General features: G+C 41.4%; 2 protein-coding genes across 3 annotated transcripts; both read left to right on the plus strand.

The window, feature by feature from the left end:
- Positions 1 to 5,158: 5,158 nt before the first annotated feature.
- Positions 5,159 to 15,713, plus strand: mrps23 (mitochondrial ribosomal protein S23). 2 transcript variants are annotated; one of them, XM_072393144.1, is made up of 5 exons: positions 5,159 to 5,359; positions 6,694 to 6,873; positions 11,507 to 11,584; positions 13,891 to 14,014; positions 15,173 to 15,713. In XM_072393144.1, exons 1-5 carry the CDS (start codon positions 5,316 to 5,318, stop codon positions 15,263 to 15,265), a joined length of 519 nt encoding a protein of 172 aa, XP_072249245.1. In that variant the 5' UTR covers positions 5,159 to 5,315; the 3' UTR covers positions 15,266 to 15,713. The 2 variants fall into 2 exon arrangements, with proteins under 2 accessions (XP_072249245.1, XP_072249246.1); XM_072393145.1 differs by lacking the exon at positions 11,507 to 11,584.
- Positions 15,714 to 18,026: 2,313 nt separating this feature from the next.
- On the plus strand, positions 18,027 to 18,778 carry LOC140313662 (putative nuclease HARBI1). Its single transcript, XM_072391658.1, has 3 exons — positions 18,027 to 18,113; positions 18,234 to 18,348; positions 18,411 to 18,778. The coding sequence occupies exons 1-3, from the start codon at positions 18,027 to 18,029 to the stop codon at positions 18,776 to 18,778; spliced, it is 570 nt and encodes a 189-aa protein (XP_072247759.1).
- The last annotated feature ends 8,113 nt before the right edge of the window (positions 18,779 to 26,891 follow it).

A 26,891-nucleotide genomic window follows, 5' to 3' on the forward strand; every position in this document is an offset into this window, starting at 1 on the left:
TAAGACTCGCTGTACTCTGTCTGAAAAGTTCTAACACAACTCAAGAAACTTTTATTCATGTTTGTTTTGTGTGATTCAATTAATGGAATATTTTGTTGATTTGTCTTTTGGGGCTTAGATTTTGTGTGACGATTGGGAGAAGATACCAAGAATGTCCTTCTCTCTCAGAATATCAATAGCTCTAAACAGTCAACGTACTGTTTCATTTCAAGGCACCAAGTTGTGGCTTAATGGAGTGACTGTGGCTTAGAAGACAGAGCGGGCCATCTGGAAGGTCTGCAGTTTGACTTCCAGATTCTTCAGGCCATATTTCCAAGTACTCTTTGTATTTTTAATTGTGGAGAGAAGAATCCATGTCTATGACATGTCTCTATGTATGAAACATTGTGACTGTAGCTCACTCTGTAACGCTCTTTGAGTGGTCAATAAGACGAGAAAAGTGTTATGTAAATGTCCATTTACCTTTTCTGTATGAGCTCATGTCTGTATAATGGAAAAATCCAGGCACTAGGAGACAGTAAAGCTCTCTGGCATCCTGTGTTTTTACTGCATATGTTTCTGATCTGCAGTTGCTGGTCTTGCCGCCCTGCCCAGCATTTATTGTTATATTGCACGCTGTTTCAATATGCTGTTCGCTTCTTTCTTCCTGTCCCGTCAACTCCCCAAGGCTGGTTCTAGCAAGGATCTCTTGAGAGGGGTCGACTGCGGCCATTTTTGATGCAGCGACCGAATATCACAAAAAGCCATCAAAATACATTTTCAAAACTAGAAAAACCTATCTAACTTTTCTAAAGAAAAGTATTCATCTGACCTGAGCCCTAAAATCAAACAAATCATTTACAGAGTATATAAACCTAAGCCCAGTCACTAGTTATACACTGAAGTATGTCTGACGGTGAGCCTGTGAGTTGCTGTGGAAGATGTCCGAGTTATCGCCCAGCTCAAATGAGTAGTTGCTGCTGGCTGCTTAGTTACCGGTACTGACTTATCATTGGTTCGATCAATAGCTGGCTTCAGCAGGCATGTAGCCTCTACATAAACTACATCTGGCTTGACGCTCAGTAACTCAAACCTCTCTTGCCACTTAGCTTGACCATGTCTATGATGCATTCCCAGACCTGTACCCTCTTGCTCATTTGCACTCTATGAGCAGACATCTAAATACACAAAAGAAAACTCTAAATAATACTTTTGGAGGATCCAAAGCAGGACACACACCTAAGTGTTGCAGACGTCAATGGTGCAATTTCATAGTAACTTTAAATGTGGTGACATCTTGCATTGATAGATGTAATTTTGGTCTGTTGCTGCTTTTTGCATTTCTTATCCAGTTTATTTCAGGCTTCAGGTACATATATTTGCACAGGTATTGGACAACACTGATGAGAGGAGAGTATGTGTAAATGTATGTGCATTACATTTATTGGTGAAGTCAAACATGACTCTTGAGAGCCACACAAGAAAGCAACCTCTCCCCTGTGATGACAAAACCTAGCATCAGCCTCAAATCCAGACAGGCAAGGAGGCAAACTGGGAATAGAGTTTTGAATAAAAGCTCACTGTGTGAAAACTAAAAGTTGTATTGAGATTATGATTGAAAGGTGAGTGGCAGAATATTCTGCCGGACACACAGATTGTTTTATTGTTATTTTTTAACTGATTACTTCAGCTGCAACACAGTGTAACAGCACCAATATTGACAGGACAAGTGGTTTGAAAGACATGTACAAAAATTCACTATCTCGTCACTTAATTCTCTGCTGCAAAAATAGTCCTCTCAGTTGCTGCTCTGCAGACTGTCCTGTTAGACTTAAATACAAATGTGTAATGACAGTGCCAATCCTCAGGTTCAACACTGGTTAACAAGGTGTAATTATTAAATTATATATATATATATATATATATATATCTATCTATATATATCTTGTGATGTGATATATCGTGTGCGATTATTATTATCATCATTCACTGTGTGAGACTAATACTAAATGCACAAGAGTTGGCAGCTTGTTTACAAAATCTGTAAAAATATTCAGTTTAATCCAGTAAAAGCCATGCTTCTCTTGTGTCGTGGTCTATATATTCAGTCAACAGTCTGCATAAATCACAATTTGTGATAGATGACTCTAAGCAAACTCTTTCTGACGCTACTGAACAGAAAGAAAGTATTCAATAGTTTCTTAAGAAGCTATTACACAGATCAGCCATAACATTATGACCACTTGCCTAATAGAGTGTGTTCCTGGAGTGTCTTGTACCAGGACCTTAGCAAAGGATCCTTTGCTGTGGGATGCTGGGATGGTCTTCTTGTATAGGGCTTGCTTCTCACAGATCCTATCAGATTGGTATCTGGAGAGTTTAGAGGTCAGAGGAACACGTGCAGCTCTTTCAGCCCATCCTAAGCTGTTTTAGCAAGGCTCAGTGCAGCAGAAGGCTGCTCAGTTGGGGGAGTGGTGTTGCTCACTTTACCTATCAGAGGTTTTAATGTTATGGCCATTCGGTGTATATGCTTCTATAGCAGTGATACTCACTATGTTTTTCACAAGGGCCACATTGGTAGAGCAAAAATCAAGGGAAGAGCCACTTTTACGACAACATATCAAGTCCACTTTGCAAATGTGCATTTGTACATATAAATTGGACATCAAAAAAGAAACAACACAGATAAAAACATTTTCAATTAAGACCATATTTACCTTGATACTGAGATGAGCGGAAGCTGGCAGGCATGACCTTGACTTTCTTCATGTTGAATTTGTGGTTTGTTGTTGCAATCGCAGAGAGGCATTCAAGATGAGCCACGGTCAGTCGGTTTTTCTGTTTTTCTGTTTCCTCTTGATAGTGTTCATGGTTGAAAATGTTAACTCACAGGAGTATGTGCTCATTAAGAAAGACATAACTTTCTGTGCAAGTGGTTTCAAACTGGGAAAATCTGCTTCAGACACCAAACTCCAGAAGTGGCCAGCACCTGCTCTGAGTTCAACTTGGAGAAGGGTCTTTGTTTGCAGCTCCCCTGTTTCACTCTCCAGAGCGGCACGATTACCAGGGCAGAGCTGTGTGATGGTTGGAGTGAGAGAGGATACATCCACATGGAAGAGGTTTTAAATACAATTAAAAATCTCCTTAGTTCAGTCACATCACTGAATCTGGACTCAAACTCACCCTTCAGTTCCTTCAAAACTTCAAAACAACAAATCCTCTGCAGCTGAAGTGCTGCAGCACAGATGGGTCACCTGTGGTTGCTGCTCTGAGTTTTGCGAAGTGGATGAGTTCTCTTTCAGGTATCCACAGAGCAGTTATTTTGTTTTGGAATGCTCTGATTGTCCTCAGCATGTCACTTGGAAGCTTGTCTCTCCCTTGGAGCTGCAAGTTGAGAGCGTTCAGGTAATGTCAGTAAGGAGGGTCAGCTGTGTGATCCAGTGTGGGTCTTTCAACTCTGGCTGCTGTTTCCCTTTGCTGTCCAAGAAAGTGTTGATTTCAGGAAGGAGGCTCAGGAACCGCTCCAGCTTTCCACGGGACAACCATCTCACTTCACTGTGTAACACTAAATCGCTGTACTCTGTGTCATAGTCTTGAATTAACTGTCTGAACTGTCTGTGGTATAGTGCTCTTGAAACAATGTAACTGACCACATGCCCAACCCTTTGCATCACATTTTTTAATTCATTGTTTCTGAGCTTTGCTACCAGTGCCTCCTGATGGATGGTGCAGTGGAAGCTGATAAAATTGGGAATTTCATCTCTATTTTTCATGAGGCCAACAAGACCTTTCTCTATGCCTCGCATGCTTGGGGCACCATCAGTACACACACTTGCAAGTTTGGACCAGCTGAGATGACTTTCCTAAAAAAAAAATACCAAAAGTGCATTCAGAATATCCTCACCTGTTGTTTGGCCATGGAGTGGTAGAAAGCTCAACATTTCCTCTCGAAAAGAGTTTTCTTGTGGGAACCTCACCCAAATGCACGGCTGAGCAACATCGGTGACGTGCTTTGGTCCACTGCGATGCAGTGCAGAAACAAGGTGCGGCGCGCAGATCAGCCAATAACTGGTCATGCACGTCCTTTCCGATGTCTTCCATCCGCCTCACTGTTGTTGAATCACACAGCTGTCATCCTTTTATTTGTTTAAGGATGGCGTCCTTGTTGTCCAAGTCTGTTAATAGTATTTCTGCTGAAGCCAAAAAGCAGTCTTTTACTATTTCTGAGTTGTTTGTCCCGCGCCAAAATCCAAGCTATCTCAAAAGATGCCTCTGTTAAACGCTCTTCAGTGGAGGTTGTCCTGTGGATACAATTTTGATGATCACAAAGTTAAGCAGCGAGCTGTGCTATTTTTCTCTTTCTAATTTCACTGCCAGGCGGATAACTTTCCTTGAAATTTGGATGCGCATTTTTAAAATGGCGCTCCAAGTTGCTTCGTTTGAAACAGGCGCGGATTTGTTTGCATATTAAGCACAGAATATTCATGCCATGAAGGATAAATAAGAATTCGTCTGTCCACTTTCCTTGAAATGTCCTGTGCTCATCTTGTATGCTTCGTACCTTTCGTTTTTTACTGGGTGCACCCGACGTTTGGCTGCTCGTCCCTTCTCCGGCGTCTTCATGTTGATTTTAGTTTGTTTTTTGTGCTCGTTTTTGCCCTTTTTAAATTAAAAACCGACCCATCGTGTCTGCATCTCACATGGCTAGCGGAGTGACGGTGCTTTAAGCGGGCTTCATTGCCATGTTTAACAGTGCCTCCTTTAGGAACACCATTAAGCCTTAATTAATACTTTACAAAAATACTAAGTACTAGAACAACGCAAACAACTGCATCAAGCAGATTTTTGCGTTTTTGTAGTGCAGTGTTCACTGTATGCTTATGTAGCACATTTGAAAAAAATTATTGGCTGTGTTACCATATTGTTATAACCTATGCGAGTGCGAGCCACCAATTAAAGCTTGACGAGCCGCATGTGGCTCGCGAGCCTGGCAATGAGCATCTCTGTATATCTCTATAGGGTCTTCAGAAACAATAGCGCCCTCTAGAGCCACAGTATAAAATGCCACAATTGAGCGTCAGCTTAACTTTAGCTTTTTGTCTCCGCCCGCCGTTGCTACCGCCTGCGTTCCATGCGCAGTGTACCCAACGATCCGAACGAGTCATGCGTCTTCCTGAGATAGACTTCCGGGTCAGAGGCAGTAGGACAGAGGACGCTAGGAAGACCAAATTATAAGAAATTACGAGAGATGGATGTTTTAAGCTCTTAACCTGTCCTAGTTGATGCGAGTGTACTGACTTCTTGTCTATAGTCTTACAACAGTAGCGGAAGTTAAGATGGCTGGCAGCAGACTGGAGAGGTTTGGAACTGTGTTTTCCAGGTAAGACAGCATTCTTTTTTTTTTTGTGCTTGTAAAAGCGTGAGGTAACCAGGCAGCTATACGTTACTTGCAACCATGTTTATGGGTTCAACGTTAATGCGGGGAAAAAAAAACACCGCATTAACGTTGAAACTTGCTCGAGAACAAACGAAATGAAATGTTGCTGGGCATTCATGATAGGAATCTTGTTAGTAATTCTGTCTCAGAGAAAAAAAATCTTAATAGATTTGTTTGAAATATAGTATTACAGTGGTTGTTAGCTGATGTGGAGCTACGTCCCACATTAAATCCGCGAGTAAACTGTAACTGCAATGGAGGCTGATGTTAAGTAACATTTAACATTTAATGCGACATTCTGGTGCTCACACATCAGCAGCACGTGGAGAAACAACACCTACTTCAGGGGTTCCACGACATGGGTCCGGTTGAATAAATAAATGAAGGCCTTTCGTCTTTTTCTTGGCTATTTTCCTTGACCTTGATGAAAAGCGTGGTGGGGTTGAGGAAAGACTGTCAAAGCAACATAAATATTCTACAAAAATGCTTTAGATACTTAGTCTCATGCAATCTTATCACACTGATACCTAACACTGTTATCTCTTATATATTATAATAGAGATCATATACAGCGTTACTTTTACAATCTTACTGTTACAGGCGGCTGACACCCTCTTGTGCTCATATTTATCCACATTGAATTATCACCTTTCTTTGACGATGGTCCAGTGTTTCCTATGTTAAAAGAGATAATTAAGACAGCCCTGAAGCTCCTTGCCTGAGCAGTTTGAAAATTCTGAAAGCTTGTATCATGTTTCATGCTCATTTTACAGGTTTCATGGCATCTGGCGACACACGCTGCTTTACAGAGTAAACTTTCATTTCCACAGTTGATAAACGACTCTGGATTTTTAAATGTTTTTTTTCAATTGCTCGTGTTGGACTTGTTTTCATAGATTTCATAGATTGTTTGTTTCTGTCACAACATCAAAACAAGGGCAAACCAGCAGCAGACTCTGTACAGAACAAGATGGCTGTGGAAAAAAAAAACTCTTTTAGGGCAAGGAATAAACCCAAATGATGCTTGATATTTTTAAAGACACAGATATTATTAAGGCTTTTAAATAGGCACAATTATCACAATGGTATAGGTGGATGTAACAGCAGCATGACTCATTAATCAGACTGTGCTCTGTACATAGACACAGGGAATATGAATGTAACTTATGTTAAAACTATAATCGCTTTAATTAGATTATGGGGATTTATTTTAAAATATTGCTGTGCATGTACATATAGTCACTGATTTTAGTCATTGTGTTATGTATGATCACCAGGGTTCGGGACTTGATGCGCTCACGGGTGATAAAGCCACATGAGAAGCCCATTTGGTATGATGTGTACATGGCCTTTCCTCCTAAGCGGGACCCACTTTATGTCAAGCAACATACCAGACCTTGTATCAATGAGCAGGAGACTGTGCCGGAGATCTTCTATGGAGAGGATGAAGTTAGAGCGTAAGTTATCTGCATATACTTTACTTAACAACCAAAAATGTGTAACTTTGTACACTGCCTGGCCAAGAAAAGAAAAAAAGTTATCCCACTGGATTTAACTTGGTTAAGTAAAAGCCTCGTTTTGAAAAAGCCCATCATTTATTGATATGTTTCAGCTTGAAAAAAGTTATTAAAACCCAGCTGATGCAGTGAGTTGCTTTTTTCCCTTTTAAAACCATGTCAAATTCCATGGTGAAGGCTCAAATTATTGGTCGGCATCAAGAAAAAAAACATATAAGGACAATGCTGAAACTTTGAAAATTGTGTTAAGAGCTGCCCTGGAAGAATAGTGGAGAACCATGAGATCAGGTAGTTGTGTAGCTGTACAAAAAAGCCATGTCAGTAAGTATGTTTACAAGGCATTAGGAAAAAAACAACAAATTATCTTCAGTCCAACCAAAACCAGATTTTTAAAATACATGTAAACACGTTAGTCCAATTGAAATTGTACAAAATCAAACTTTTTAGACTGGACTAACGCATAGAAGTTCCTCCCATTCACATATTTTTCTGTTTCTTTAGTCAGATGGCTCCACACCTTAAATTGTGAAAATGATCTGATTAAGACAACGTGTCAACTGGCAGTCACTGAAAGTATTTCCAGACTGCTGCTCTGTTTTCATAGAATCAGAGTTTTATAACCACAGCATCATCTGCCAAAATCAGCATTGAAGCAACTAAATGATAACATCTTTGCAGTGAATTCATCTATGATCCATCATAGAGAAATTCAGAAGTTGCAGAATGTCTTGAATGTTGTCTCTCACATTCTGCGCTGCAACTTTAGCTTGACTTAGCTACGCATGTAACGGTATTGAACAGGGCTCATTGGTGGGAAAGAAAGGGAAAAAAAAAAGGCTTCAGCTTGCTAGGGAGTTCAAAGTAAATGCAAGAAACTTGTGCTATAAAAGAAAATGGACCAGACTCAGTGAATAATCCATATATAGACCAGTGAGCAGTGCTGGCCAACATGTCATTGGGGTCATCAGGTGGGAACCTCCTTTCATCAGTGTTTCGTCCAGTTGGGCCCACGACACCTCTAGAGGCTAGACCGTGATCACTGGCGTCCCAGAGTCACTCCCCTTTTTTTTTTTTTTTTTCCATTTATTTATTTTTGTTTACAATATATAACATGTAATAGAACTGAACCGGACCGGGGGACAAGGAAAGAAGAAGAGGAAAGAAGAGGAAACAGAACAAAAATAGAAACAAAAACCAGACAACCAGCTGCTACACCTGTAAAAAACAAAACAGACAACAATCCATGGCCTATGAGGGGAATCCAGCCTTAGCGCCACCAGGAGCACCTGAAAGCAGACAAGCAGAGAAAAAACAAACACACAAACAAACAAAAACAAGCACAAGAAGCGGCAATCGCATACAACACAGCTGTGGATATAGATGACCTGAGACGACATGATAATACATCAACTGCTTAGCGACCATGCTACTGGGCTAATAAATGTGTGTGTGTGTGTGTGTGTGTGAGAACATGCAACACCCATGGCACAGGACCTACATGGTAACCGTGCTTAGTTATGAGTGTATAAGTGTACAGAGCCACAATCCACAGCCCCCCCCCAAGCAATCAGAAGCAGGCAGAGAGGGCCACAAGACCCAGGCCACCAGCAGCCCCCACGGAGCACAGAACCCAGGAAGCCCACCGCAGGGACAACCACGCATCCACCCAGAAGACTGCAGAGGAAGCCCCCGGACAGAGCCCCCATAAGCATAGGGCAGAGGCCCTCAGAGAGCCAGGGGCAACAGCCCACCGACCCCGCCAGGTCCCAGCCGCCCAGACATGGGCCGTGCACTGGACCCGGGCCCCGGGAGCCCGAGCGCCCCCAAACCCCCCGGCAGAGGCCCCACCCAATACCCAGGAGGGCCAAGTGCCCCAGACAGCCACGCAGTGGGTCAGCGCCTGCCCCAGCGCCCCTGGCCAAGTGCCCTGGGAGTCAAGACGTGCCCACAGGTGGGTGAAGTCGCGAGCAGCGGGGAGAGGCAACGCCGCCCCCCCATCGGGAGAAGCACAGGCAGGCCAGGCGACAGCAAGTCCCAGATCCAGGCCCAATCATTACCACACACACTTTCACGTCCCATACATCCACACGTCCTCCCTCCCTCGACTCCGCTGGGGTGTAGTGCAGCGGGCACACCAGGGGGCCAGCAGCCCCCCAGCCACCACAGACCCCGAACCAGCAGAACAATTAATTAATCCTCTTGGCCCCTCCCGCCCCGAGCAGCAACCAGGAAGCAGGGGTGTGGGAAGAAGACCCCTCCCCTCACCCTTCTGGCTCTTCAATATTTTCTAATAGTGAGCGATTAAAATTGAGGGGCAGCTTCAGAGTCACTCCCCTAATGCCAGCCATCACTGCTCCTCACACCACAACAACCATCTTTTTTTCCACAACCACAAGCTACCCCAGCCTCTCACCAACTGCACACCAGTCATGGCGAGGTGGGGATACAAACCCTGGTTTGGGTAGGGGGTAATGAAAGTATAGAGGGTGCCAGAGGTGGAGGCAGGACACACTACTAGATTCAACATTAAACAGTCCTACAATCACTAAAAATGTCTGCAAAAATAAGGCCATACAGGCCAACTCACCTAAAATGGCCGCCTGATTTCAAAAGGCTCACATGAGTCCTCCACTTAAATACATCCTGGATTTCTTCCTTGCTTCTTCCAAGAGTCTGTTTACCTTAAGTGCTCCCCCTGCCGGGCCCCCAGCTACTATTGCTTCTTCTAAACGAAATCCACTGACTGGACTTTACTGCCTCATCTGACACTTCCTTCACTATTTTCCTCACACTCTGTCCACATACACCCAAGCATAAATCATAAAGATTGGACTCTAGAGCAATAGAAGGTGATGTGGTCTGATTTACCTTACCTTATAGAAAATGTGGTCAGCCAACGGTCTGAATATACTGAATGATGGCACAGTAGATTTTAAGATGACAGTCAGTGGGGTTACATGAGTGCCATCGGATCGGATTAATGGCTAAATTACAATGAGACTGAGTTATTCAGTTCATGTAGACACCTTAATCTGACAAAAAAAAAACCCGGATCAGATTGGGTTACTCTCTATTTTTCCGGGTCATTTTTTCCCGGGATCGTCACAAACTAAATGTTGAGGGACATAGCTTCATCTTGCTCTTCGTTCGCCATCTTTCTCGAATGTCTGAGTTTTGTTGTTGTTGTTGGTGGTGGTGGTGAAGATGTCAACCGGAAGTGGCTCTATTAGCGATAGTTAAAATGGGTACAGCGCCACTTATCGTACTGGGGTATGACATGCTTTGTGCCAGTGATTCGATTCATTCACCGCCATATATCCAAGGATAATTGCCCTTGCTTAGATAAGGAGCATAACACAACTATAGCTATAATCCAGTTAATCTCATCATGTAGACCCACTGACTGTCAGGATTTATTGGGCTCAGATTGTGATAGAATGGTTCAATGAGCACGAGACATGGACTGGTCATCCCAGAGTCCAGACCGTAACCCCATAAAGAATCTTTGGGATGTGCTGGAGATGTTATGACCCTGCATGATCTTATCGATACAATGCAACAGCAAGTGTGTACCGTGTCTTTATTTGTAAATACTTATCATAGAATGTTGTTAAAAATGAAGAATTGTACATTAGTACTTTAATACTGTAACATCTATAATGTAACAGTACTGACTATTACTGATACTTCAGTATTGACTGTTTACTTCTCCAGCAAATGTATATCAGCCATCATGTACTGGCCCAGAAATTCTGATTGAAGCATTCTCAACTCTTAGGAGTCTGCACCTGCATCACCTGTTAATTGATTTTTCAGCAGTTGAATCACGCTCAGAAATAATTTTTGCATCAATTTACATACCGTGTTTTTCGGGCTATAAAGTGCACCGGGTTATAAGGCGCATTAAATAAAACAAAACTCAGATAAGTCCAACTTTATTCAACTCACTTGTTGTACTGCATGACTGATAGAGTTGAGTTTGAAATCCGCTTCGTAAGCATGTCTCTTAACAGGAGCCATTTTTGGGGCAGCGGGTATAGAAAATGAATGAATGCACACACCTTAATGTTGAAGCACAGATCATATTACTCCGCGAGGCTCGTGACTACGGTGGCCTTAATGCTCAAACCATCAAGCAGTGCAGCTTTGTAGCCTACCAAGGCCGTGCTAAAACATTTTGACAGATTTTTGAGCGCCATGTACCACATAAAACCGGTTCTAGGTCAGAAAGCACAACCAGAATTGATTCATACATTAGGCGCACCGCATTTTAAGGCGCACTGTCGATTTTTGAGAAAATTGGAGGATTTTAAGTGCGCCTTATGGTCCGAAAAATACGGTAGTTGTTTTTTTTTGTGTGTAAAAGATGTCGTGTATGCGATGTACCATCTCTGGGACATTTATATTACAGACTCCTAAGAGTTAATACACTGAAAGCTAGATTTATTAATTAACTGATGGGTGTATGGATTTATGTTTGTAAGAAATGGATTTTTGTCCAACATGAAATTACAATTAAATGAGATATTTTATATTTGTTGGCTCCACTCATAACAGTTGTCCTGTCTTTTAGGAGATTCTATGAGCAGTATGGGGCAGGTTCTCGGCCTCTAGATCTCTCCAAATCAAACTTTGTGTCTACATGTGAAAGGTATGTTGGTTATATTTGGTTTAATTGTTCGGGAAAATAAGAAATTCAATTTGTTTTTCTCATTGTTCCCAAAATATGTAATGGAAATGGCAGCCTACAGTTACAGTGCCCTTTATAATGTTTAATTGACCTTCTGCTCCCTAGAGTAAAATTCTAAATCAAACATTTCATGTGTGAAAAAACTACACATGCCATACTTTCATTTAAAGTCATTTCCATACATTTCAGTTCCTTCAACACTTTTTATACACAATCCCCGCCATTTCAGGGCTCCATAATGTGTAGGACGGAGTAATGGTAGGTACATTAGAGCAGCCTTGTTTAGCGCTTCGTTGCATATCCCTTACACACAATGACTGCTTGAAGTTGGTGATTGATAGACATCATCAGGTGCCGAGTATCTTCTCTGATGATAGTCTGCCAAACTTCTACTGCAGCCAAACTTCAGCTCCTGCTTGTTCCAGGTGCTTGTCCCTTCAAGTTTCTTCTTCAGCATGCGTTGCCTTCGCTGTATGTTTGGGATCATTATCTTGTTACAAGATGAAGCTCCGACCAATGAGTTTGGGGGCCATTTACTGGCGCTTGAGCAGATGAAATGTTTCCATACACCTCAGAATTCATTGTGCAGCTGCCATCAGCAGCTCTATCATCAATGAAGATGAGTTTATCAGTACCTGTGGCAGCCATACATGCCCAAAGCCATAACACCCCCACCACTATGTTTAACGGATGAACAGGTGTCCTTTGGATCTTGGGCAGTTCCTTTTTGTCTCCACACTTTCTTTTTGGAAACTTTAATCTGTCCATCCTGTTTTTGTGGCTAAGTAGCAGTTAGCATCTTGCAGTATAGCCTCTGTATTTCTGTTCAGCAAGTCATCAGCAGATAGTCTCTGACAAAGACACACCTGTCTCCTTCAGACTTTCTGATCTGTTGGACAGGCGGATTTTTCTTTACCATAGTGAGGATTCTTCTGTCATCAGCGGTGGAGATCTTCCTTGGCCTACCAGTCTATTTGACAAATGCATTCTTTCTTCTTAACTATATTCCAGGCAGTTGATCTTGGTATTCATAAGGTTTGACAGATGTCTCTACTTGTTTTATTCTTGTTTTTCAGCCTCATAATAGCTTCCTTGACTTTCATTGGCAAAGCTTCTCTCCTCGTGTCGAACAATTGCAAGTGCAGACTCCAAACTGTAGAAATGAGCCGAGGTATCTTATCCCTGCACTGATAAAGCTCTTATACACACCTGAGTAACCAGAAACACCTGGAAGCCAATTGTCCCAAACATTATGGAGCCCTGAAATGAGGGAAATATGTGTTGTAATTTCTACATGATGAAACTGAAATATAAAAAAACTACATTAAATTAAAGTCTGGAATGTGCACATCTGAATTGTTTTGATTTCAAATTTTACACTGAGGAGCAGAGGGATCAAAGAAAAATGTGACTTCGTCCCAAACATTTTGGAGGGCGCTGTATGTGAAAAAGGAAGTTCAAGATTTAAGATTTTACTCATGAAGACATAGTGAAAAAGACCAGACTAAAATGACAGTTTTAGACACTTTGTAAGTCGATCTTTAAAGTTGTCTTTACCAGGAAAATGAACCCGCAGGGCATAGTAAATGTTGTACAATATAATTGAACATGTAATTAAAGGATTTATTATATACAATCCCCTCAGTTGTTTGTGTATTTACATTGAAAAATCTAAAAAAACAAATAAATAAAAATCTTTTTCAGGGTGGTGAAACTACCTCTCATCATCTAAACCATCCCTAATATCCTGTCTTAATATACCATCTTGCCTTTTGTCACTTGACGGGAGATTGGACTGAAGACAAGTGTCGGTGCAATCTGTTGGTTTCCTTAGCTAGGATATTATTTTTTGAATTGGCTCCATATGAATTAATTGGATTATGATTACAATGAATTGAATTCCAATTGGCTTGAATTGGACTATATTACTTAAGTGCCTTGAGATGACATTTGTTGTAATTTGGCGCTATATAAATAAAATTGAATTGAATTTAACTTATTTTTTTATTTATATATATATATATATATATTGTTGACATTCATTTAAAGTAAGCTATGAATTTACCAAACATAGTAACATTTCTCTGCCTCAGCATCTGCATTTATGACCTTGTTTCTGTTCTACTTGTAGTCAGGTTGTAGGCATAAACTAACAATGGGATGGGAAAAGGAGATAACATTTTTAATTATGATTAAATTAATCCTATCATGTCCCGAGCAGTAGGCCTGCCTTTTAATTGTTTTTTCTTCTGACTATGGTCCTAAAGGTTTATTGTCAAGTATGCAGAGTTAAAGAGCCACAGTGAGCTGACAGACTCAGCTCTGTTTGAGGAGACAGCGAAAGCTTTACTTAAAGATGGTATCATCCTGAGACGGAGAGGACTTCTTGCTGTAAGACCCATCAACACCTTTTGCCTATTCTGTGTGATAATCCTGTAAAATTTTACCAACCAATTTTTGTCTCAAAATGATTAAACTGAAAAATAAGAAATCTACTTATGGTATAGAGCATGAATCTGATTCTGCTGGACCCAGTACTGAATGTATCAGAATGTGGCTAAACTACTTAAACAAATCAGTCATAACATTAAAACCACTGACAGGTAAAGTGAGCAATACTTTGCATCTAAATGCAATGTACTCCTGAGAAAAACCTGCATCGAGGGACTCGTATGGATTTCACTTTGAAACCTACCTAAATATTTCTGCAGACCAATCGCAGCCATACAGTATAGCAACACTACTTCCCTATTGCGCAGCTTTCTGCAGAGGGACAGCACTAAGCCTAGCAAAAACAGCTTAGAAGGACTAAAAAGCATGTTAAAGAGCCTGAGGTGTTCCCCTGACCTCTAAACTCTCCAGATAAATCTGATAGGATCTGTTGGCAAAAGAAATCTCAAGGATCCACTCCCTCCCGTTGCTCAGTTTTTGACTGTGCAGTCCAGGTAATCTGGAACAAATTTGATCTAGGAATATTGTAGATTTTTTTTGTTGACGTCATACCACTGGGAACCCACATCAGGTCAGTTTACAGAGGAATTATTACAACATGTTGCTTCACCAGCCAAAGGACGTGCCAATACAGCGTACTGATGTTTTATACTGCCCTTCTGTCATGTGATGAGTTTACTGTTCATTTATACTAATATAAAAACAAATTACTGTTTTTGCAAGATCAGTATTTACATTTCTCAAACTAAATGTAACTACGTGCTATAGATGCTGTTTAGCCTAACACAACCATTTAGGTCTGTTTCTGGCGGGAAAGATGGCTGTCATCTGAAAGCTTGCAGTCTTTCCTGAGTATTTTGCTGTTTTTTTGTTTGTTTTTTTTAGCTCCCGATGTCTTAGTTCTCCCATTGTTTTGTTTTTTTCCATCAATGTTGCTCTTTCGGTCATGTTAAAACTTACTTTCCTCATTGTTTGTAGATTTAGGGAAGTTTATGTAGCCCACATTGGGGCACAAGTTTCCTATAACTCACTGAAGAACACATTTTTCTGCATGAATCATTTTAAACACCTTAAAACGGTACTACTTTTATTCTGCAGGTGGAAGAATCCAGGGATCCAGTGTTTGATCTGAAACTAAAAGACATGTTGGCTGAGCAGCATTCAGTTGACACTCAAACAGCTCAAACATAAGAGAAGACAACAGGATACACTTCCCACATCACAGAATCCAGCAACTCATGGATTCTGCCCTCCATCCACTGCATTTTATGTCATGTTTGCTCATTTGGATGTTATGGCCATCTATGGAAAACAACTTTACTTTCGCCACTAAGTCACGTTCCTGTTTCCTCCACACCAGCTGATGTTGTAATTTAAAGAAAGTGCCACAAATCATGAGTCTACAGTGCAGTGGATAAAGTCAAATAGTCTGTGTTCATGTTATTGAATATGTGAAAATAACTGAAGAAATAAAAAGCTAAATTGAAATGACTATCATAACTTGCAAGTAAGCATGGCATTATTAACTATTTGACATTTCCCATTAGACTGTTTGTTTACAGTGTGTGAACATAATACTGCCTAAGCTTCTAATAGTGTCTGTGCTGTTTATGAAATACCAGTGCACTATTTTACTACAGATACTTTCTAAGGATGAAATGCAGTCTCTTGATGTATTCACAGGTTTTGGTTATACTTTATGAAGCTCACATTCAGATACAGGAGAAATAATAAACTTGCAACTTATTTTATTCTTGATAAGTCTAATTTAAAAAGGCATGATGTCACACTGTTCAGATGAAATCTCCAAAATCCATAGCACTCCATGTACATCCTGTTATCAGAACCAATGCTGTATTTTTCAGTTGGGAGGAATGTAATTTATATCCGTTGTTCTTAAGGAATCTCATTAACACCCTTTCACCCCTTGATGGAGGACAAATGAAGCTGTAATTTCAAGACAATAAAACAACACAAGAATCCAGGCTGGCAACTTAAACACCGCACTTCAAACACATGAGTAAACGGGGATTTAAAAAAAAAAAAATCAATAAATAAAAAATTGGTAAGAGAAATGTGAGAATAGCCCCTGGAAAAAGCTGTATGTGAGACACAGACCAAACACGATGGGGACAATATTTCGACACAGAGGGAAACACAGAAACAGGCCTGTACCACGAAGCAGGATTGCAGGCTTAGCGCGGTAACTTCAGGGTTAACCCTGACTTTCCGCTACCACGAAGCTGGATTCATTCTTAGCTTGGAGGGTTGCCATGGTAACTTACGCTGAACGGCAAACCTGCTTCGAGTCAAGGTAGGATTCGGGATCGATCTGAATCCAATCAAAGGCTCCACCCACCGGGTAATCAGCTGTTCGGGGAACAATGGCGTGCCCTTTCATCGAAGACCCGATTGATATCGGAGCGCAAATTGCAAGGAGAGCGTTAAGACGGGAACGCATCATCCATGACAGATCTGATCCTTTACGTCACGATAACGATTACCTGTAAGAGAGGTACAGGTTTTCACGGCCGGGATCCTGGAGCCGCACGTTGGCCGTGCGACCCGCAGGAGTGCATCCCTCAGCGTATCGCAGACTGTACGTATGGCCGTGCGATATCATGCAACCGGCAGCTTCATGTCGGGGATGCTGAGCGGCTCGGAATAAACACAGTTTGTCGAGCTGTCCACCAAGTGTCCTCTGCCCTGACGCAGTTAGTGAATAAATGAATCCTTTTTCCTGGCTACTTGCCAGTACACAGACTAAAAGAAGGGTTATATGCCATCGCAGGTGAGTCAATAACTGAGGACTTCTGTGAAATTTCACATTCATTGCATTATGAAAATCAGGCTGTTAAAAACGCATGTTGGCTGAGCTCATGCGGTTTCTCTAAACTTTTTTAATGTGTACACACAAATGTGTGTGTATGGATGATTTTTTTTTTTACCACTTGTTTAAAATGAGGGGAACACACTTAAAGACACTTATTATAGGCTAGTACTGATATGTAATCCATCATCCATCATCTGCCGCTTATCCGGGGGTCGGGTCGCGGGGGCAGCAGCTTGAGCAGAGAAACCCAGACGTCTCTGTCCCCGGCCACTTCTTCCAGCTCTTCCGGGGGGACCCCGAGGCGTTCCCAGGCCAGCCGAGAGACATAGTCTCTCCAGCGTGTCCTGGGTCTTCCCCGGGGTCTCCTCCCAGTGGGACGTGCCCGGAACACCTCCCCAGGGAGGCGCCCAGGGGGCATCCTAACCAGATGCCCGAGCCACCTCATCTGACTCCTCTCAATGCGGAGGAGCAGCGGTTCTACTCCGAGCCCCTCCCGGATGACTGAGCTTCTCACCCTATCTCTAAGGGAGAGCCCAGACACCCTGCGGAGGAAACCCATTTCGGCCGCTTGTATTCGCGATCTTGTTCTTTCGGTCACTACCCACAACTCGTGACCATAGGTGAGGATGGGAACGTAGATTGACCAGTAAGTAGAGAGCTTTGCCTTCTGGCTCAGCTCCCTCTTCACAACGACGGGTCGGTGCAGAGCCCGCAACACTGCAGACGCTGCACCGATCCGCCCGTCAATCTCCCGCTCCATTCGTCCCTCACTCGTGAACAAGACCCCGAGATACTTGAACTCCTCCACTTGGGGAAGGATCTCATTCCCGACCCGGAGAGAGCATTCCACCCTTTTCCGGCTGAGAACCATAGTCTCGGATTTGGAGGTGCTGATTCTGATTCTGATATGTAATGTTTGGCCATTTACAATAAAACCTCAGATTGTCCATGATGACAGTAATACTGGTGGGGACACCAAAGGGACTTAGTGATATTGACTAGGGTCTGTTCTTCAATGCACAGACCATACTAAGCTATATATATGGACTTGTTGTAATGTAGCACATTAAATGCAATAAACTCTTACCACAGGTTTCACCTGAGTGCTTGGGTGCATTGATGGCACTCTCATCCCCATCTCTGTACCTGGGTGATGATGAGAGGGATTATGTCAACAGACATAACGGCCACAGCCTCAATGTGCAGGTAAATATGAACATGAATATTCGTTGCACTGCACCACCAAACTTTGAGATTCTTAATTGCAGTTGGCTGATGAATGCTATGCTGATGCAAGGGGATTTCTGTTACCAAATGTCTCTGCAGGTGACATGTGATTTCAACAACATGATCACTAGCCTTGATGCCAAGTGGGCTGGGTCTGTACATGACTCGTATTTTTACGGAGTCCACACTCTCCCAGAGACTGCAGCTGTACATTGTATTGTTACAATATGTGCCTCTAACTGTAAATTCTAAGATACATCCTCTCATTTAAAGGAGACTTCAGTGGAGTTCTGCTTGGTGATAGGGGGTATGCCCTGCACCCCTTCCTAATGAGTCCCTATGCAGACCCTGAACCGGGACCACAGATGCTGTTAAGCACGGACCACAACAAAACAAGGGTCAAAATAGAGAACACTTTTGCCCTTCTTAAGGCCCACTTTAACAGTCTTTGTCGTCTGAGGGTGGCCCGAGACCGTGCCTGCAATATTATTGCGGCATGTTGTGTGCTCCACAACATTGCCACAATCAGAAGAGAGAGGGAGTCAACGATCAACCCCCAGCCCCCTGATGTTGTGGATCCAATTACACTGGATTATCCAACTGGCAGGGCAGTGAGGGAGGCCATCACAGAATTATTTCAATAAAAGAAAGCCGTTTTGTGTTACCCATGCATTTTATTTCACATTTTCTTTCCCCTGGCCCTGTAAGAAAGAAGGAGTAAAATACATTAGTGATGCTTGCATCTTAATGAAGGTGTTTTAATTTGAGAAGGTGTTGACAACCTGAACAATAGCATCCATCCATCCATTTTCTATACCGTCAGTCGGGTAGCGGGTGGGCTGGAGCCTATCCCAGCAGTCATCGGGTGAAAGGCGGGGTACACCCTGGACAGGTCGCCAGTCCATCACAGGGCCACATAGAGACAAACGAGACAAACAACCATGCACGCTCACACTCACTCCTACGGACAATTTAGAGTCACCAATTAACCTGACATGCATGTTTTTGGACGGAGGGAGGAAGCCGGAGTACCCGGAGAGAACCCACGCATACACGGGGAGAACATGCAGACTCCACACAGAAAGGAGCCCTGAACAATAGCATCTTTCAATCAGATGGTACTGTTTAAACTGACCAAAGTAGGATACTAAAATGTTATATATTCCTGTAACAGTCATTACCCACGTACCTCATTCTTCAGCTTCTTTATTTTAACTGAAGATATTCAATCTCCAACTCTGTCTTTTTCATTTTTAGCCTTCTGTATTTGATCTCCTGCTCCAGGCTCTTTTTGTCAAGGGCCCTCACAGGTTCAGTTGCAATCTGAAACCAGAGAAACATGGTGCATACAGATTAAAGCACAGGAAGTGTATAAGCTAGGAAAGAGCATAGATAGGACAGAATAGCATTCATCTGTTGCATTTTATTACTACTTAACAGTTCAGCAATGTCCTATAGCAGGAGAGGAAATGTCATTTTGGCCTTCCTATGTCAGGTACGATTGATACCATTACCTTTTTTGATCACTTTATCCCAATTGCTCTTCTCCCTGTGGATGTGGAGGTTTGGGGCTCAGCTGGGGATGGATGTTCTTCTTGCAGCATTAACATAGCAGTAGCAGCAATGACTTATTAAATATTGAACACTTTAGTTGACAAACCCTATGTGTAGACCACTGCAATTCAGTCACACCCATATTTCCACCATCTGTGGACGTGCACAAGTTCAACTCTACAAAATGTAAGAACAGGTGATACCTCCACATCTCAGAGGAAACAGACAATGTCTCCTCATCCCCCACCACAGACTTCATAGACAACACCACCACCTGTAGAGACAGTATATCATGTGCTGCTGTGTGTGACAGGTGTGTGACATCTGGCAGAGACACAGTGTCAGATTGTAGCACCTCTGGCACCACCACGATCAGGGGCGAACAGGTAATCTCTGCGTTCTGGAAAAGTCCAGTCTACGGCCGTTGGCCCTGTTCAATTAACCAAAATTTTTTGTCTATCAACTACCAACAAGTGGCGCTAGGTGGCGCTTATAGGACAATCGTTATTTCATAGGCCTAAAAGCCAACAAAGAAGACTAATAGTGGGCCTATTTGGGGGGCAAAGTCTGGGGCTGTTTTTTGGTCCCAGTCCATCCCTGACCACTATCATAGTATCTCCATCAACTGAGGGGAAAGTTGATAGGCCTGTGTTAGCATGAGTGTTCTGAACTGTGTGTGGTATTGTCAGAAACCGGCAGGACACAGGACACAGATGCAGGATTCTTTCGAAATAAGATAGTTTATTAAATAAACCATTATGGGGCAACCCTCATTGTTGGCGAGGGCTAGCTCCTCTGCAGGGGTGTACTCCAGGGCAGGACCTCCAATGCCGCCTGCCTCCGCAGATTCTTCTTGTTTGCTGTAAAAGGTGTCAATGAGAAGGGGAAACGTTACACTGAAGCTGCACCCGTGGGGGATTAATGGCAAACTACCAGAGGTTTGCAAAAAAAAAAATAGGATGAAGGATGTAATGTTACTGTGATATGGCACATTGATCATGTATATCCCATTCTGCCTGGTAGAGCAGAGAGTCTGTATGAGAGTGAAACAGAAATGCGAGTTGAGTCATCACAGGAAGTTTAATATTTAAGTAGGAAAGACATGGAGGTGTTTCTGTATATTTAGTGCTGCATGGTGTTTGAGGGCTCTCACTTTTGTTTTAAAGTAATAAAAGAGTATATTTTTGCCATTTGTCCCTGCTAAGTTCTAACACAGCTCAAAATCAGGATGATTTCACTCAGACTAACAACTTGATGTATTAATATGATGTAATTGTGGCATGGGCTTCCAGTTTTATTGTAGCCCATACGTTATGGAATTAAAAAGTCCAACTTACCAGATGGAATTGTGTTTTTGTGTTTAGTTTTTATCTGTGCCCAAGTCCTTTTCACTTCAGAGGTGTTACATCTGGGGCAATGAGACTAATTGTCATATACGCGATTCATATGCAGCACAGTGATTGGGATGCGTGGCTGTGTTAAATGTATACTGACACTGATGTGTAACTTAGGCATTTACGCAATCACCAATCCGTTGCCACACCATTTGGGGTCTCTTTGATGCTGCCACCATGTTTGATTTTTCGGTGAGGTTTTGTTTTTCATCTTCGTATTTCTTCAGAATTAATTTCTGCTCCTCACAGGAGAGGTTCGCATCCTTTGTTCTGCACTAATGATTGTGATTGGTCTGCTGCCTTAAACCTGCCCCTTTATACGTGCGCTTTCATTATCAGTCAAACCTGTGTTGAGTTGATAACCAGCTTCATGGTACCACTGATCCTGATTGCCATTGTTGTGGATAGGTTGAGCTGGATAGGCTGGGAGTAACCCCAGATAGGTTGAGCTCGCTTCGTGGTACAGGCCTCACGTGATGATGATAATCTGACAATTAATTTCAAGATTCAAGATTCAGAAAGATGCAAACACAAGTATTAAGTCTTGGTAAAATTGCAACAAAGGTGGAACACAATTTTTAATAGTATATTAACTTTACAACTATATATTTTCTGATTATTATGAATATCTTAAAAAACTCTTATAGGGAAAGTATAACTATTTCTTGCAGATATATAAAAGATCTTAAAAAACTGGGATTAAAGGAACTGCATTAGGCTGGTTTAAGTCATATTTATCCGACAGATTCCGGTTTGTTCTTGTAAACAAAGAATCTTCCTCACTCACCAGAGTAAGTCATGGAGTTCCTCAGGGTTCTGTGCTTAGACTGATTCTTTTCACTTTATACATGCTTCCATTAGATAACATTATTAAACAGCATGGCATAAATTTCCATTGCTATGCTGAAGATACTCAGCCGTACTTATCTATGAAACCAGATGAAAGCAATAGGTTGGTCAGACTACAAGCCTGTCTAAAAGACATAAAGACCTGGATGACTCAAAACTGTCTGCTTCTAAATTCAGACAAAACTGAAGTCGTTATCTTTGGACTTGAGCGTTTCAGGGAGAAATTGTCTAGTTATATAGTTACTCTAGATGGTATTTCCTTGGCTTCTAGTACTACAGTGAGGAACCTTGGAGTTATTTTTGACCAGAATTTATAATTTGACTCGCATATAAAACAGGTTTCTCGGACTGCCTTCTTTCACATTCATAATATTGCGAAAATTGGGAACATCCTGTCTCAGAGTGATGCAGAAAAAATAATCCATGCATTTGTTACTTCAAGATTGAACTACTGTAAATCTTTATTATTGGGCTGTCCCACAAATTCACTGAGAAGCCTCCAGCTGATCCAAAATGCTGCAGCCAGATTTCTGATGAGATCTAACAGTAGAGATCATATTTCTCCAGTTTTAGCTTCTCTCCATTGACTCCATGTTCAATTCAGAATAGAATTTAAAATTCTTCTCCTCACATGTAAAGCTCTTAATGACCAAACTCTGTCATATCTTAAATATCTCATTGTTAGATATTTTCCCAACAAAGAACTTCGCTGTTAAACCACTGCCCCACATATAGAAAAACTTTGTACAACAGTCAACACATCATTTCCTCTGAGCCCTCTTTCTTTTCTGTGTGGCACTAGATTTAAAAAAAAAATGACTATTCAACATTCAATTGCTTCCCAAATGGTCACAGAACTTCATTGATGAAAAATGTCAGAAGAGGAGCCACACCTCAAGCTTTAATGTTAACATGCACGGTACACAAAGAGTTTTGTGCAGCACACGCCATCAAATACCACACTTACACAGCACTGCACGTACACATAGTAGCAAACCCAAACAGAAGCGCACACACAAACGGACAGCACACAGGTAGCTGATAGACATGCTTGCACACGCAATACTCAATCGCACATATATGCAAGCATATGTGCACACGCATGTACATTTGTTTTTAGCAAGCATCCAACACTGCGTTAGTCTGAGCATGTTCACGCCAAGGTTTATCTCATGGAATGTGCATGGAGCTGGGTCCAGGGAGAAGAGATTAAAAATATCAAATAGATTGAAGAATCTACAGGCAGACATTGTTTTATTACAGGAGATTCATTTATCAAAGACAGCAGCTGATGTTCTCACCACAGCACAGTTTCCTCATGTGTACTCAGCCTGTTACAGCTCCAGACAAAGAGGTGTAGCCATTCTGATAAGCAGAAAAGTACATTTCATTTCATTAAACAACACAGTTATAGATCCAGAAAGCAGATTTATAATAGTTAACTTATCAATCCAAAATATGAATTTATGCATTGCTTATATATATATGGCCCAAATAGAATAGAATAGAATAGAATAGAATAGAATAGAATAGAAAAATACTTTATTTATCCCCCAGTGGGGGAAATTTAAAAAAAAAAATCAAATGTTGATGAGCCCTCATTTGTTCACTCTTTTTTCACTTCACTCTCTAATCATTTAGATAACACACTCATCATAGGAGGGGACTTTAACATGGTATCTGACTCAGGAGTAGACAGGCACAGTACCACAGGAAGTCAGCGGAACTGGCAGTCCACAAATATTGTTAAACAGTACATGAATGATTTTGGTCTTTGTGATGCTTGGCGCTCCCACAGCACTCTCAGAAAATACACCTTCTTCTCACCGGTACACCACTCATTTTCAAGAATAGATGATTTCTTAGTTAGCAGCTTATTGATGAGCGTTATTTCAGACACCAAAATCCATCCATTACTATCAGTGATCACGCACCAGTCTCTATCACGCTGAAGAATAAGAGAGTTAGACCACCAGCTGGAAATTGGAGATTTAATACATCATTCCTAAAAGACCCTGATTTTATTAATTTTTTCATGGAAGCAGGAAAAGCAGTTATGTGAGGCAAAATAATCTCTTTTTCATCAATTAAGAAAAACAAGGAGAGTATTGGAATTAGAACTCAGCATTAGAAGTTGTCTACAGTATTTCCCAAGAGGGACACATACTGAATGAATTTAGGAAAGCTAAACTTGAGTTAAATTAAATTATTGACAGACAAACACAGTTCCTGATACAAAAACTTTGCTTGGAGAACTTTGAGCATGGCAATAAATCTAGAATTTTCCTACCCAATCAATTAAAGATAAACAAAGAGAAAACAACAGTCACTTCTGTTAGGGACTCAGAAGGAAATATCACCCATGACCCTGATGTAATCAACAACACTTTTAGGATAAAACCTTATATTCATCACAAAATGATCCATCAGACAGTAAAATAGATCAGTTTCTTAGTAACATCAACCTTCCAAAATTACAACTTGAACAGACCATGACTTTGGGATCACCTCTCTCAATAGGTGAACCCCATAAAGCCTTTCAACATATGCCTAGTAATAAAGCCCGAGCACCGGATGGTTTTCCAGCAGAGTTCTACAAAGAATTTTGGACTGTTTTGGCACCTACATTTTACAAAATGGTATTATGAGTCAAGGAGAATGGCAGATTACCCCCAAACATGAACTCTGCCAACATTATCCTGCTGCAGAAACCAGGAAAAGACCAGTACTTCCATCCAGCTACCGCCCAATACCACGCTTAAATGTAGAGCTCAAAATAATTTGTAAAGTCCTTGCCAAAAGAGCAGAAAAAATAACTCCCCTTATAATACATCCCGGTCAGACAGCTTTTATAAAGGCTAGACACTCATCCACTAACACACGCAAGCTAATTAATCTCATAGACTATTTGTCATGACACATTTTGAGTTTTGTTTATGTCTTGTCTTGTTTTCAGGTTTTAGGTTTATTTCTTGTCATGTTTTTTCCCTTGCACAACATTAGGTTCACTCAAGTCACCTGTTCTTGTTTCATAGCTGCACCCCATCACCAATCACCTCCCCACAGTATTTAGTTCCAGGTTTCCCTCAGCTCAAGGCAGAATCCTCACCTCTCTCCATGATTCCAGTTCACGTTTGTTCGAGTTTTGTCAGGTCAGGTTTTTGCCGTTTGTTCCACAGTCATAGTCTTGTCTTGTCTTGTTTTGTTCACAGCTTAAGATTTCTGGTATCTGGCTCAGCCACACTTTTTTTTCTTGTTTTGTAAATAAATCAAGTTTTTGTTTGAACTCTGCATCTGGGTCCTTCCCTCCACACCACGTCCCTGACACTATTCTACCATCAACAACTTGGAAACCACAATTGTCTCTCTAGATGCAGAAAAAGCATTTGATCGATTTAACTGGAAATTTTTATTTGCAGCACTAAACAAATTCGGGTTTGGGTCATTCTTCACAAAGTGGATAAGAATACCATATAGTTCTCCAAATGCATGTGTCCGAACAAATGATCAAACTTCTCCAAGCTTCAGTCTGCAGAGAGGTACCACACAGGGTGGTCCACTTTCCCCCTCACTTTTTGCTATTTTTATTGAAGTAGCTGCTATCAGATAAGGTAAGGGATCCAACCCAAAAATATTGAGCATAAAATAAGCCTTTATGCTGCTGATGCATTAGTTTTGCTCCAGAACTCAGACATTTCTCACCCACATGATAACACTCATAAATAAATTCTCAGCACTTTCTAGCTACTCTATTAACTGGTCTAAGACCATCGTTCTGCCTATTAATTGTAGTTTCCAGAAATTACCTGCTATCCCTTTACAGTCAGGAAATATTAGATATTTAGGCTTAAACATTTCCTCCAGGCTCTCAAAGCTAAATTATGTGCAACCTTTAAAGAGAGTAGAGGACGATCTCATTTGTTGGAAGTTCTTACCCATATCACTTATGAGAAGAGTTTCTACCACTAGAATAATAGTCCTACCAAAAGTTAAATACTTGTTTTCAATTATCCCCATAAAACCATTTGCTACTTGATTTAAGTCATTAGATCCATGCATCTCTAAATTTCAAACCACCTACAAAGGGCCAAGGGCAGTTGTGGATTCGATTTACCTAACTTTCAGCAGTATTTCTTTGCCAATAGGTTACAATATATATCAAAATTATTTAAACCAAGCCCACAAGATGAACCATAGCTAAATATAGAACAAGCACTGTGTGATAATCTGAAAATCTCTGACCTGCCACTTATGAGTTCCAACATAAAACATCACAAATGTTTTAAAAGCATTAACATCAGCACCTCTCTGACAGCCTGGTGGGAATTTCTTAAAATTACAAAGTCTTCACTTCACTGTAAGCTGACGCCCATCTGGAACTGACATCCTGCAAAAAAAAAAGTTAAACTTTAGTCTATGGAAGAACAATGGACTAAAACATCTTGAACATATAATCCAAAATGGAAATTTTATTTAATTCGATGCACTCATATCACAACATGGAATCAGCAGCAATACATTTCTGGAATATCAACAACTTAAGTCTATAATAACTAAGAAATATATCCTTCACCAACAAGACTTTCAACTCCGTATCGGAGTAACAGAATTTTTAAGCATCTGCACCCCAAAACTGCCATCAAAAATATATAAATTGCTGTTTAAGATAGATGACACAATTTCTCTACCATCCTCAAAATGTAAGGCAGATGTATCCATCAGTTCCAATCTTAACTTCTGGCCACAAATATATTTGAACAACTTCAGAATTAGTAAAAATTCTAATTTGCAGCTCATACAATACAAAATTCAGAACACATTATACAGAACAAATTATGTTCAGGATGGGCGTGGGTTGTGGTCCTGTGCCTGGGGGGGGGTCTGGGTTGCCTTGGGCACGCCGCAGTGTGGGTGAGTTGTTGCGAGTCCTGGTATCCGGCCGGTTGCTCTGGGCCCTCTG

This window comes from Leuresthes tenuis, unplaced genomic scaffold, assembly GCF_036924035.1.
Source record: "Leuresthes tenuis unplaced genomic scaffold, fLeuTen1.0.hap1 SCAF_9, whole genome shotgun sequence".
Classification (NCBI taxonomy): domain Eukaryota; kingdom Metazoa; phylum Chordata; class Actinopteri; order Atheriniformes; family Atherinopsidae; genus Leuresthes; species Leuresthes tenuis.

Coding starts and splice junctions, on each gene's coding strand:
- mrps23 (XM_072393144.1), top strand. CDS start 5,316: ATGGCTGGCAGCAGACTGGAGAGGTTTGGAACTGTGTTTTCCAG. Junction 5,360..6,693: donor TTTGGAACTGTGTTTTCCAG/GTAAGACAGCAT, acceptor TATGATCACCAG/GGTTCGGGACTTGATGCGCT. Junction 14,015..15,172: donor GACGGAGAGGACTTCTTGCT/GTAAGACCCATC, acceptor TTTATTCTGCAG/GTGGAAGAATCCAGGGATCC.
- LOC140313662 (XM_072391658.1), top strand. CDS start 18,027: ATGGCACTCTCATCCCCATCTCTGTACCTGGGTGATGATGAGAGGGAT. Junction 18,114..18,233: donor GCCACAGCCTCAATGTGCAG/GTAAATATGAAC, acceptor ATGTCTCTGCAG/GTGACATGTGATTTCAACAA. Junction 18,349..18,410: donor AGAGACTGCAGCTGTACATT/GTATTGTTACAA, acceptor CATTTAAAGGAG/ACTTCAGTGGAGTTCTGCTT.